We start from the raw sequence: 15,014 nt of genomic DNA on the forward strand, positions 1-15,014 counted from the left end.
ATATTTGGAGTCACCAGAACAACACTTGAAAATATACATTTACAAAAACTGAGTTCAAATTGATTATTGAATATGATAACAAAATCGGAAAAAAATCAGAACCAGAAAAAAAGTAAATGGTTATGAAATAGATTTTAAGATAAATATCCTGTAAAACAATATAGAGAAAAGAGTTGTTTGATTAAACAACATTTTAAAACAGAACTTTGTTCATCTACTATAAAGTAATTAAATCTTAATTTTTAGTAAATACAGGCTTTTAGGAATAAGTGTTCAAGCTGTTGTGCATATAGCACAACTAAAAGGCAACTATGAATCAGGTTATCAGCCGGGGATTGGGACATGAGGGTAGAGTAGTGCATGGCTGGAATTTGAGCCCAAATGGCCACAAACATGGCAGAAAGTAAGTGGGAGGAGTCTTGAGCTCTCAACTCCATATTTCCCAAACAAGAGAGAGGATTTTCTTAACTCCCTGTAGAGTGTGAGTCTTCAAGATTGATAAAGGTCATTAAAATGACCTAGATGAAATACTCTTCCATCCCGGCCTTTTCTTTTTTTAGTCAGGGTGAAGTACCTATTATCTTAGAAAAATGCTGGTTACGTATAAATGCCTTTTTTAAGCATGTTTAATCTATGCTGTCTAGGAATAAATACTGTAACATCATATAAGCATTATTTTATCTAACCAAAGTTTGTCTCTCTTCATTATTAAACAAACAATATGATTAAATATTTGCCAAGATTATATATTTTAATACAAGATAATGATTGTAATCCCTGAATGCTTTTATTGAGTGCATGAAAGTTACTTATAAAAATTTCCTGTAATGACATAAAATTATTTTCTTTTCTATAATTCTACTGTTCATAAATTAGGACGTTGCAATTTATCTTCACATAAGTCCATTTGGTTCCTGTGCCATGTCAAATGCAATTTATCCTCAATGTTTAATAGCTATATTTACTTTATATTGTTGCTTTGAATGTTATGTATTTATTAGTTTCTTTATTAGTTTTTGTAATGCACCATTAAGACTTGGCAACAACTTATACTTTTTCATTGCCCCCATCCCTGGGCCAATATTCTCTCCAAATGCCTTTCTCAACATTGTACAATAGTGGTGCATTGGAATATTATCTACATACTGCAATAATACATGGGTTCTGACAAAATTAACTATCAAAACAAACAGAAAAGCAAACATATTTATAGTATTAGACTTTGAAAGTACTTCTCTATCTCAAATAAGCTTTATGGCAGGTAGAAGATATTTATTACCACAGGCAAACCACATTTTTATACTTCATTTTTAATGCTTTCAGGACATTCAAAATTGATTCAGGTTTTTATTAGATTTTATATTTGCTAAAAAGTTCCCCTATTATTATAAGTGAAGGACACCGATTTGAATTATTTGAGGTATAAGAGAAAATTATTGGAAGGATAATCAGATATTTCATATATTTGAAAGTATGAAAAAAACTTAAAAAAAAGGGAAAAAATCTGTAACATGTAATCCTCTAATGCATTAAAAAAGAAAGTTGGTCAAAGGTGGGGAGGCACCATTTTGTAGTAGATTAGCTAGAAGTTGTAAATTGATTTTCTAAGAGCACCAAATCACTTTGCATAACAAAAATATAGAAAGAGTTCAGTAAAGAGGGGTTATATTGAAGAAATGAGGGTCAATAAGGAGGGAAGTTTAAAAGAAAAAAATGTCTGGATACTCAGCACAGGAGAAAGGGAAGTAAAAAAATAGTCTGAAAAGAGATGAAAAGAAACTGAAGGGAAAAACAAATATGATTTAAAGGATTTTTATACATTATTCCTGCATGTCAGATATAAATATCATTCTCATTTTCACTTTGAAAATATTAAAATTTCTATTTTTCTTGCATGTGTTACAGAGTTGTAAATACTTGGTGACATATATGGGACAGAAAGAGTCACGTTTCAGTTAGAAATTTAAAAAAAGCTGGATAACAAAGCCTCAGAGAGAGAAATGCACTGGATCTAGGGGTCAAGTGGAAATAAGGGTTTGAATGATACTTGAATTCTCTCTCCCAGATTGGATCTACATACCAGCTTCACTGTCATCCACCACAGACAGGATTTCTGCACAAGAGTGATGGTTAGCTACCCTTCTCACCCCCACATCCCAAGGTCCTACTGACAGGTAGAGACTGGCCCTTTCAGCTACGGTCTGAATGTTTGTATTCCCTCAGAATTCACGCGTTGGAATCTTAACCCCCAAAGATGATGGTATTAGGACGTGGGGCCTTTGGGAAGTGCTTAGGTCATGAGGATGGAGCCTTTGTGAATGGGATTAGTCTTTTTTTTTTTTTTTTAAGAGTTTATTTATTTATTGGGGAGAGAGAGAGACAAAGATAGTGACAGACAGCATGAGCTGGGAGGAGAAGGAGAAGAACAGGGAGCCCGATGTGGGGCTCCATCCCAGGACCCTGGGATCATGACCTGAGTGGAAGGCTTAACCAACTGAGCCACCCAGGTGCCCCGTGGGATTAGTATTCTTATAAACAAAACTCCAAAGCCATCCCTCATCCCTCCATGATGTGAGGACATAGTGAGAAGTCAGCAGTTTGCAACCCTGAAGAGCGAGAGCCTTTACCGGAGCCCTTCCACGTTGGGACCTCGACTGAGACTTCTAGCCTCCAGAACTGTGAACTATTTATAAGCCAGTCCATCTGAGTATTTTGTTAGGGCAGCTCTAACTAACTAATACACTGTCTCATGTCTATTTGAAAGAATGAGGGAAAGCATTCACCTACTTAATGGCAAAACAAACAGAACATGATATGCATATTGTAACAGGTGATCTAATTTATATAGAGTAGGAAACATTTTATAAAAAATGACAATTCACTGTCCTATGATTCTAGAAATTGAACTAAAATATTAGAAAACATATCACAGAGCATTTATCAAATATTTATTGAGCACTTGCTGTCTGTGGATTTGAGAGTTATCTCTAGGAACTCCAGCAGATAACCAAACATTCAGATTTTCTATAAACTCTGCCTGAATCTCATATTTTCAGTGTTTCAGTGTTCCAGTGGTCAGGGCAATCCTTCCCAAACACATTAATAGCTATAGTTCATTTAAGCTACCCTACTTATTTTATCCTCTTTTACCCAAAGACACTGTTAAATCTTTAAACTTCATTTCCCCAAGTGTTCATTTTTTTGTTGTTGTTTTTTGTTCTTCCCCTTAGTTCATGATCACGATATCATTCTGAATTATACTGGAATTGGAGATCAGGAGTAGAGGGAGGAGAAGGATGGGAAATGTTGACTGACTTTATGAAATAATCCAACTTTGTATTTGGATATCAATTTGAAATGCATTTGAATTAAAATGGTTTTGGTCTGTAGGGTTTTAGACTACTCTTATAGGTGTTATATTAGTTAAAATGTATATACATATATATACATAATGTAAATATTTATATATGTTATATATTTATGTAAATATTTGTATATGATTTATATATATTTATATATTTGCATGTATATTATATATAAGCCACTGGGTGGCTAATAAACAAATATATATATTTATATGTATCCATATACATTATATATAATATATGTAATGTAGATATTATATGTATATATACACACACATATACACTACAGAAATTTTTAATAAAATATTCAATATTACTCCATGAATACTCAGGATTCAGGATTCAATCTGGTTGTATAAGGTCTCCATATGATGAAAACTAAAGTTAAAATATCTTGTATTTAACATAACATGTATTTATAATATAAAAGATTTCAATGATATATGGATTAAATTATTTTAAAACACTCAATCACACTTTTAAAGATAGAGTACATGTTAGAACATGTGTCAGCAAATTTTTATTCTGTAAGGAACCATATATCAAATATTGTAGGGTTTCAGGACCATGTAACTATGTGGCAACTATCTAGTTCTGCCATTATAGTGTGAAAGTAGCCATAGACAAAAAATAATAAAAGAAAGTAGCCATAGACAATATGTAAACATATGAGTGTGCTTCTTTATATGGATATTAAAGTGTTAGTTCCATACAATTTTCATCAACCAAAAAATGCCATTCTACTTTTGATTTTTTTAACAATTTGAAATGTATAAAACAGTTTTTCCTTGGGGGCTGATACAAAAAGAGTTGGAGGACCAGTTACGGCCCATATGCCAATTTGATATAGGAAGTGCATGACATAGTTCTCAGATAAGAATAACATAGGCCTAAACTTATTCTTCCCTGTGACGTTAGAGAAGGGATTTTATCATATTTCACCTTCTACTATTAATGAAGAAGAGATAACTTCATAAAAATATTTTAATCAATTTTAGTGGTTTGCTGCTCAGAAGAGCCAATTATGCATATCACAAGAATTGGCAAATGCTATAAATTAGGGGTTCCCCCTGCCTGGAAAGTTGGTGGTTAAACTTTTACCAACACACCTTAAATGTAATATGTCGAGGTATCCTTGGCCATTTTGTGAATAATATGTAACAGCACAAAATAGTGTAGTTGACTTATTTTGTAGGGATTATGTGTGTATATTTTTTAATAATTGCTATAATTATTGTCCTTTAATGAAATGAATATGTCATTGTTCCTTACCTCAAAAGTTTTAGAAGAGCAGCAAAAGTTCACTACCTTAAAGAGGCCAGATTACCACAGGCTTCCCAATTTATTCAAGTAAGAAATGAAGATTTTAATGTCACATGAATTCATGAAAGCAACGATGGTGACAGTGTAAACTTGGTGAGATTAACCTGAGTATCCTGCTTTATCTCAAGGATGAATTACACTATGCATTACAAAGAAAAACTGCAACCTACATGTCATTATAGAGAAAGTGTCAAGAAATCATCTTGCTAGTTGAGGTTCATTTTGCAGGTCTCATTTTGTTTGTTTTTGCTTATTGTTGCACATTTTAGAGTGAGAGACAAATACTAAGGGTGGGATGAAGTCAAGAAAAAAGCTGAGAAAAATTCCATAAAGGCAGGACCAAAAATAAAATCTCAGATGGAAGTGAGTCACAGGTATTGCTTATCTACTTCTTTCAGAAAATTTTGAAAATGTACCTCACAAATATCCAACCTCTTTTTTCTTCACTGTATCCTACTAACAGACTGTAGTACCTAGTTTGTTGTTGTTATTTTTCCCTAATGTCATTTTATATTAGTCTATTAAAATTGAAAAAAAAAAAAGCAAAACAAATAAATCCCACATTCCTAGTAAAAGAAAAACAGTGATGGAAAGAAATTCTAATTCAATAAAATCTTTTATCTAGCAAGGAGTCTGCATTTTGTGTGTGTGTGAGATGAGTAATAGCCAACATAGGAATTATGCTATATTTTAAGAAAAGAAAGTCAAGAAAAGCCTCTGGTGATGTCTGATTTATTTAGGTTAAAAGTTTTAGAAAACAAGTATTTATATCTATAGTTTATTAAATTTAGTTCCATTTATTTTCCATTAAATTTAGTACCAAATAATATATCTTTCTTTTATTCTTTTTTTTGTCATCTTTATTTTACTCTGCTTATTTATTCTGTACACATCCAACTTGGATTGTTTCATATTTTCATACTTTTCTTACAAATCCTGGACTTTTATGACATCTTCATTTAAATTTTATTTTATTTTATTTTATTTTATTTTATTTTATTTTATTTTATTTTAAGATTTTGTTTATTTATTTGACAGAGAGAGATACACAGCGAGAGAGAGAACACAAGCAGGGGGAGTGGGAGAGGGAGAAGCAGGCTTCCCGCAGAGCAGGGAGCCCGATGCGGGGCTCGATCCCAGGACCCTGAGATCATGACCTGAGCCGAAGGCAGACGCTTAACGACTGAGCCACCCAGGCACCACAATTTTATTTTTACTAGAGATTAATGTAGCTCTAGTGATATATTTTACCCCATTATCTGCTCATGTCCAGCTTCCATTTCTCCACTCACCCCTTAAAAATATCTTCAGATTCTGTCTCTGCATTTTCTTTTTTTTTCTTTTAAGACTTATGTGTTTATTTTAGAGACGAGAGAGAGAGAGAGTGCAAGCTGGAGGGGCACAGGGAGAGGGAGAGAGAATCACAAGCAGACTCCACACTGGACGACATCCCACTTTAAAAAATGTACTGGGCAGGGCTCCATCTCATGACCCTGAGATCACAACCTGAGCTGCAACCAAGAGTTGGAGGCTTAACCACCTGTGATGCCTAGGCAGCCCTGTCTATGCATTTTCCATGGTATTATATTCCGATCTCACAATTTCACATGCACTGATAATTGCCATCCCAGTTGTTCAAATTTCTCCTGCACTTCAGATGCATATATCCTGATCTAGCTGTACTTGTTGGTTTTTTTGTTTTGTTTTGCTTTTTAGTTTTTTTTTTAATTTAAATTCAATTAATTACCATATAATGCATTATTTGTTTCAGGGGTACAGGTCTGTGATTCATCAGTCTTATATAATACACAGTGCTCACTACAACACATACCCTACCCAATGTCCATCACCCAGTTACCCCATGCCCCCACCCTTCTCCCCTCCAGCTCTACATGTTTAACAGAACATCTCAATAACCAAACTCATTAATTTGCTTCCTATCCTACCTTATCCTCTTGCATTTCTTATTTTGTTTGAGTATAGAACCATCTATTTCAGTGGTTTACAAACTGTACTTAACCCACACACATAAAGCATGAAGTTCATTATAATTAAATAGCAGTGGCTTTCCCCAGCCACGATTCTCTATTAGGAAAGGTTCCTTGGAAGTATGCAGACAGATATATAAAAAATATCTTATGTATGCAGGGAATAAGAAACTTACAGGGTGCATAAAATAATGAAACTTAGAGCAGCCCTTAGAGGGAAATTTAAAGCTGTGAAAGCCTATATTAAAGAAGATGAAAGTATTCAAATCAACAACCTAAACCTTCTCTCTACAAAACTAGAAAAAGAAAATCTTGATAAGCACAAAGCAAACAGAGGAAGGAAATACTGATGATTTAAGTGGAAAAGTCATTAAGGAAGAGAAAAATAGTGAAGAATATTAAGAAAACTAAAAGTTAGTTCCTTGAATAGATGACAAAAATTGACAAACTTTTAGATTGACGAGAGAGAGAGAGATTGAGAGCGAGAGAAAAGATGCACAAAGACAGTAAAAAAACATCTCAGAGAATGGAAGGGTATATTTGTATAACATAAAGCTGATAAGAGACTGGCATCCCAATATAGAACTACACTTAAACTCAATAATAAAAATTAAAGAAAATTTAAAAATAGGGAAGGATTTAAATAGAAATTTTTCCAAAAAAGATACACAATGGACAATAAACACATAAAAGATGTTCAGCATCATTAGTCATTGGGGAAATGTAAATTAAAACCACAAAAATGTAACTTCACATCTACTAGGATGACTATTGTCAAAAAGACAGTAACAAGTATTAGTGGAATGTTTGGAGCTATTACTCATGGCTGATGGAAATATAAAATGGTGCAGCCACCTTTGAAAACATTTTGGCATTACCTCAAAATGTTAACTATAAAGTTATCTTATGACTTATCAATTTCACTCTTAGGTATATACCCAAGAAAACTAAACATCAATGTCCACTTTAAAAAATGTACATGAATGTTCATAGCAACATTATTCTTACTAGCCCAAAAGTGGAAACAACCCAAATGTCCTTCAGATAATTAATGGATAACCCAAATGCAACGTACCCATACTGCTGATACGTGCTACAATATGGATAAACTTGAAAGCACTACACTAAGTAACAGAAGCCAGTCACAAAAGACCACATACTATATGATTCCATTTATATGAAATGTCAAAAATAGGCAAATTATTGGGACAAATAATAGATTAGACAAATTTCTAGAGGCAAATATCTTCGAGCTGGGTGTGCGAGTATGGGGAGGGACTACTAATTGGTACTGGGTTGCTTTTTGGGACAACAAAAATGTTCTCAAGAAGTAGTATTTGTATAAATTTTGAGTATCCTAAAAACCACTGAATTATAAAAACAATACCAATGATCTATTTTGAAATTGAACTTTTAAAAAATGTATGGACTTTCAGGTTTGTTTGGTTTTTTTTTTAAAGATTTTTATTTATTTATTTGAGACAGAGAGAATGAGAGAGAGAGAGCACATGAGAGGGGGGAGGGTCAGAGAGAGAATCAGGCTCCCTGCCGAGCAGGGAGCCCGATGCGGGACTCGATCCTGGGACTCCAGGATCATGACCTGAGCCGAAGGCAGTCACTTAACCAACTGAGCCACCCAGGCGCCCGAGGACTTTCAGGTTTTTTTCAGTGAAAAAAATCTATAATTATAGATTTCTCCTCATAATGAAGCATCAAGTCAAAATTCAAGCATTATATAACAGAGATACTAATACAGATGCAGTTTTGTTTGGTGATGTTTTCCTTAGCTTTTTATTTTGCTATGTTTTTTTAAAAATCTGACTTCAAATCAATAAATACAACTTCTCATAGCACTGACTGCAAAATCCAAAAACTATGCTTCACAAAATTAGCTCAGACACAAATATTTTAATAGTCTGTCATTATTCATATAAGTTGTTACAAGTTTTTCCAGCATGTAGATTCATGTAGAATGAGGCTTATTCATGTTTATTCATGTTATTATGAGCACTCCTCAAAGGGAACTTTAAATTCTTTTATTTGAAAATTACATATTGAGAAATTTCACTTTGTGATCCTGCTTACTTCCTATGCTTACAATATAGCTGTAGGGTTTGTGTTTTTCTGTTCACTGTAATACAATTATTAGTTGACTACCACACAAAACAGAATGATTTCCTGATTCTGATAATAAAAGAAAATGAAAAACAAGGAAGTGTCAGTATATGGGTTCTCCATTGGATTATTGCTTTGGAAAATAAAATTTATTATTCTGAGACTTAAGAGAAAATGTTGTTTTCAAATTATCTCTAATGGTATAAATTATAACACCATGCTATATGTATATTACCATATCTGCATTCAGAAAATAAATAGATCTTACCGTCAAAACAATGTCCTTAGTAGTTTCTATTGCCACAAATGTCTTACCTTTGTCTTGGCAAGCTGATGAGGGGTTGTTTATGACACCTCTTGCTAAGGCTAAAGAGCTTGTGTACAATTTTCTGCGCCTTTAGGAATAGTTGCTTCATGCTGTTCTCCAGTTGTTCATAGCGGCGCTGAAAATTAGAATCCATTGTCCACAAATGCATTATGGTAGAGGTGTTGAGGAAATAATTCATGGGTAGCCTTTTCATAAAGAACTTGAATTCATCTGGAAAAATGTTAAAATTCAATACTTTAATAAAACAATTATTTTCCCTTTTCCCCAAACACATTTAATATGTTAATATAAAAACAAATACTATCTATATTTTGTGTGTAGCAAATTAATAGCAAGTTCTGATTTTTTTGATGCTTTAGAATTGTTTTCTTTTTTGTTTCCCTTAAAATGGAACTTTCATGGTAGAAGGTAGTTAAAATAACTTATACTAAAACAAATAGTTTGGCCAGAAAGTTTAAGCTGAATTTAATTTTTCCATGTTCTCCTTTTGATGGTATTTGAATGAACTTTCTCCCACAAGTAGTCGTCATTAATCTAGCTTTCATTTTTGGCATTAGTATTAAGAATCCTTTCTAAGTGTTTCATATTAAAGAAATTTTTTCATTAACTCAGTATAGAAAGTATATATATTCATTACTAAATGATTATTTTAATGTTCAAAGAAAAAGGGAAAGCTTTTAAAATAGAAAATTACAATATTCAACTATGCATTCTAGTTATTCCCTTTAACTAACCATATTCTAAATTGTCAAGACAAAGGAGTTTAAAACAAAGTGTATACCAAAGAGAAAAAATTAAAAAAGAATTTAAAGCTCTAATTCTGGCTTTTGTTTTTGTGCTGATAATTATTATAGCTGAAATTGTTTTCTTTTCAAATGTCTGATTAACCAACAAAGAAACAAAAGTTGATGCTACACTAAAATAAGCAATTATCTAAAGGTCTATTAATTATCTAAACACAAAAGGTAGCTGAGACAATAACCAAAAGATGGAAACATCCCAACTGTTCATCAGTAGATGAATATATATGCTAATTATGGTGTACATATATATATGAATATTATTGACCCATAAAAATAAAACGAAGTTCTGATACATGTCGCAGCATGAATAAACCTTGAAAATATGTAACTGAAATAAGCCAGACCCACCCAAAAAAGACAAATATTGTATGATTCCACTTATATGAAATACCTAAAGTAATCAAGTTCATTGGGATAAAAAATAGATTAGAATTTACCAGAGGGTGAAGAAAGAGTGAATGGATCACTATTGAATAATAGCCGCAGAATATCTGTTTATGGTGATGAAAACTTTTTGGAAAAAAGATAGTAGTGATGGTTGTACAACATTGTTAATGTAATTAATGTCACTGAACTATATAGGTAAAATGGCAAATTTTATGTTATAAAATTTTACCTCAATAAAAACATTTTCATACACCAAGAAAAAGATAGTATAGCTTTTCCCCCATCTCGTCTTTTCTTCCAAAGTAAATATTATGAACAGGGACTCAAAAAAAGCCTTTTTTTTGCTTTTACTATTTCATTAAAACATCAATTTTATTGAGACTCTCATGTTACACCCATTTCACTGTAGTAGATAGCTGAGTTTCCTCCCTACAAACACATGAACCCACCACAAGATTTCTAAAGTCTTTTCAGTGGCTGAAAAAACATTATTTGGCAAGTGAGGCAAATGATATTTTAGTCACTATTCTACCCATCAAAAAGTTACATGGCGTGTGTTAAACCTCAGCCTCTCCTTGCCTTCATTTCCTCCTTTGAAACGGAAATAGAACATTGGGGATGATCATAATCTCATTTCACTTTAAAATTGTATGATGTTATAAACAGCTCTTTATATTACCATTTAGTTAGTTTTAAATATCCAAGTCAAAAACAGTTGTCTTCAAATGTTCAGTTGCAGCTACTTCTATTTAACTGGATTTGGACAAGGTGTGTCAATGGAATAGCCGTTTCTTTTTTTTTTTTTTAAGATTTTATTTATTTATTTGAGAGAGAGAGAATGAGAGAGAGCACATGAGAGGGGGGAGGGTCAGAGGGAGAAGCAGACTCCCCACCGAGCAGGGAGCCCGATGCGGGACTCGATCCAGGGACTCCAGGATCGTGACCTAAGCCGAAGGCAGACGCTTAATGACTGAGCCACCCAGGCACCCAGAATAGCCGTTTCTTGATGTGGGCAGTGTCTCTAACACACTATTTTAAAACCTCCAAATTATCATTTCTTAAACTATGCCATTCACTTGGGCAAATTACATTAATACATATACATATTTAGAGCAATTAATTTATAGTTATTTTATGTATTGGGGCTATTTCAATATTCAGATCCAGACCCTTTCATCAATGCTGCAAATACAAATTTTTGGCAATTAACAGAAAATGATAGTCATGTGTATTGGAGTTGTTATTTCACCTAGAGCAAATGAATACAGCACTCTGGCATCTTTGGGACATTTATGGTATCGACTTTTACCAGAAGAAGAAGGAAAAAAATAAAACAAAAGAAAAAAAATGATTTATGAAGAAAGATTTTTGAGGATGTATCCATTTGATATGCTTCAAATCATTTTTTTAAGTAAGCGGGGTATAAATAAGAGATGCATTTTAAAATTCCAATTTCACAGTACCCTACGTTTCATTTGGTCCCATATGTCTCTTTTGAGAAATTCCCTCTTTTGAATAAAAGAGTTGATGCATGGAAATTGGAAAGCATTTCTTGGATTATTCACAGAGCAGATGCCATCACTTTGGAAACTAATCATTCATTTCATTGTCATCTTTTACTTGAACACTTTTGATAAGACTTTATTGTTTCATGGCTACGCATATTTTAATTATTTTCATTGTTTGTTATAATACTATTCTGAAGGTTTCTAAATTAGTAAATTTTACTCAAGTTAAATAATATTTTAAAATAGAATGTATATTACTGAAGTGTACATAATAGTGTATGTCAACTGACAACTGTCGTTATGTAATTTCTAAGAAACACAGTTTTAACGTGGCCCTTGAATAATTACTTCATTATGAAGTCATTAGGAGACACTACTGACAGTCACTCAAAACATTTACTGGACATCTGTTGTGCACAGAGCATACAGATGTTTCAGTCTATAAGAGTGACTGTGGATAAACCTTTCATCTTATTTTTTTAATGGCAAATGACATGAGATAATTTCTGATACTAAAATAACATCTTCCATTTCTGAAATTCATTCTACTTAGAAGTCAAGAGAAGCTCCAGAAATATTCCCGTGGATATATTTTCTTTTGTGCTTGGCAATTAGTAAGATCCGTATTTATAGAATGTGAACATGAAATTTGAATGATACAGTAGAATTGCTATATAAATCTAGGGATTTACATAACTACAAAGAGAAAATACAATGATTAGGGATGCAAGATAACATTTTATCCTACAGTAGTTGCCAAAAGCCATGTCGAAGATAAAGTACTATTGCTTTTCAAATGGCAAGTAAGCAATGACTAACCATACATTTTGGGGTAAATAAATTTATAAAAGAAAACAAATTAATGTCATATAAAAATAACCGAGAAAACCTAAATTTAGTATCTAGGTTATTAGAGAGATATTGATCTGGAAATACCTGTTAAGTATGTACCACCTGAGTACTTTTGCTCTGCATGGTCTTGAGGACTATAGAGAAACAAAATAATACAGCAACAATAGTAATAAAGGTAATAAACATCCTCTTGCTTGCAGGAATTTATAGTCAATCAATCTTCTTAACAAAACTAATTCACATGAAGCAAAGAATAATGCAGAAAGAAATGCATGATGTTAAAGAATTCCATGGAGGCAAAGAGAATTGGGCTAGGTGACAGTTTTCCAGTAAGTTATAGAAGATTAGCGAGGCACCATGTTGACTTTCTATACTGGTACTACTTCTCCATTAAAAATGAAGTATTTATTTAAAAATAGTTGAACAAGCTTTGTTCCTTTTTTCCCCCCTTCCCTTGATAGTAACTCTAGGTAACACCTCATATTTAATTAGCTAATTTTGGAACTAATTTGTTCTCCGCTCATCCCTATCTCTCTGTGTCTCTCTCATTAGTTCTTACTTTGACAAGAACTCTTTTAAGTGCTTTAAATATTAATACAGTCCCTCCAATAATCCTTTAAGTAAATTTTATTGGCATCGTTATGTAAGTAGAATACAAATGATCTTTACTTTCATAACTCTAATGTTAGCAAAAATTTTTATTAACACTACTGCATTGACATATCGATCTTATGTATTTATATGTTTGTATACTCTATTCTCATGCTTCACAATTGAATTAAATAGGTAAGAGTAGAAAACTGAAAATTTCAAGGTGTAAAATAACCAGTCATAATTATGTAAGCCCGGATTTGTGTTTCTGCCTATATTGATGAGCATGAAAATCACTGACCAATATCACTGATTATGTATTTTTAAATATTCAGAATCTGTGTTCAGAACTGATTTAGAATATATTTTCAAAAGTGTTGTAAAGCATTTTTTTTTTTTTTAAGTAGGCCCCAGGCCCAGTGCGGAGCCCAACGCAGAGCTTGAACTCATGACCCTGAGATCAAAACTTGAGCTGAGATTGAGAGTCAGATGCTTAACTGACTGAGGCACCCAGGCACCCCCTAAAGCATTCTAAATTTTCTAGAGCTTTGAGAACATATAATTTACTTCCTCAGAAGTGTAGAAAACTAATCAGGTATTTTTCATTATTATTTAGAAATTTTTTGAGTTATAAATCCATGAAAATAATCCAAAACAGAATCTGCTTCCATTAGAAAGTAGGACTATGTTTAAGAAGGACTGAGAGAGGAAACTGGTGCTTTTATGGTTTTTATGAATTCATATGCATGTGTTATTTGATTAGAACTTAAATAAATATTGTGAATCAATAAAAAGATAGCCCCCAAAAATACTATTGAATTGTCAATACATTATTTGCATATCTTATGTGTCAGACATTTAAAAAAAGTGATCTTATTTAATTGCTTGTTAATATAAAAGTAAAAGCCTCCTGGTTCACATTTCATGCATTTTTTTCCTGAACAATTAACATATTGAGACAATCAAAGTATCTTTCAGTAGAAATGACACTGCTTTATGGATGAAAATTTTAATTATTCTGAAAGTATAGCAATAGTCTCATCATAGTAATAAAATATTGTATAATATCTAGGGAAATATGCAGGGACACAGGGCATCTTAAAATGAAAGTAGGTAATAGGGAAAAAAATGTGTGTCAGATATATTTGAAGAATCTATGAAATGCTGTTTTTATTTTTATTTTTTATTTTTTAAAAGATTTCATTTATTTATTTGACAGAGAGATAGACAGAAGAGCACAAGCAGAGGGAGAGGGAGAAGCAGGCTCTGCACTGAGCAGGGAGCCCGATGCGGAACTCGATCCCAGGACCCTGGGATCATGACCTGAGCTGAAGGCAGACGCTTAACCATCTGAGCCACCCAGGCGCCCCTGAAATGCTGTTTTTAAACAGAAAGAATCATCATTTCTGATTGTGACATTACCAATCTAATGCCTTCAAACTCATCTCTCCTGCTTATGGTTGGGAATACAGGATTTTCTGAAATAATTCATATTAATAACAACTACAGTAACACAAATTTCCTGTTAAGCAATAAGCTAATAAAACAAACACTACTTCCTTACATTGAAGGCAGTACTATACCCTGAACACATGGAAAAATACATTCTGTTTCTATGGCTGGATTTTTATTTATTAATTTGTTGTTTTAGTCTAAAATAGGTTTATCCTTATGATAAGTACTACCTCATGAGTTGACAAATAAACATCAAATTATGCCTGTCACTGGTCTTCAAAGTTATTGCCCAACCAAAA

The 15,014-nt window shown here is 32.8% G+C and overlaps 1 protein-coding gene across 2 annotated transcripts in view; it reads right to left on the bottom strand.

Moving 5' to 3' along the window:
- BRINP3 (BMP/retinoic acid inducible neural specific 3) overlaps nt 1-15,014 on the bottom strand; it is a 353,858-nt gene that overhangs the window by 61,966 nt on the left and 276,878 nt on the right. For both annotated transcript variants that reach the window (XM_035010134.1, XM_035010135.1), the window contains one exon: nt 9,107-9,329. In XM_035010134.1, the coding sequence (XP_034866025.1) occupies nt 9,107-9,329 (223 nt within the window). The remainder of the gene's footprint in view (nt 1-9,106; nt 9,330-15,014) is intronic.

Source organism: Mirounga leonina, unplaced genomic scaffold (genome assembly GCF_011800145.1).
Source record: "Mirounga leonina isolate KUSES-001 unplaced genomic scaffold, KU_Mleo_1.0 Mir_154, whole genome shotgun sequence".
Taxonomy (NCBI): Eukaryota; Metazoa; Chordata; class Mammalia; order Carnivora; family Phocidae; genus Mirounga; species Mirounga leonina.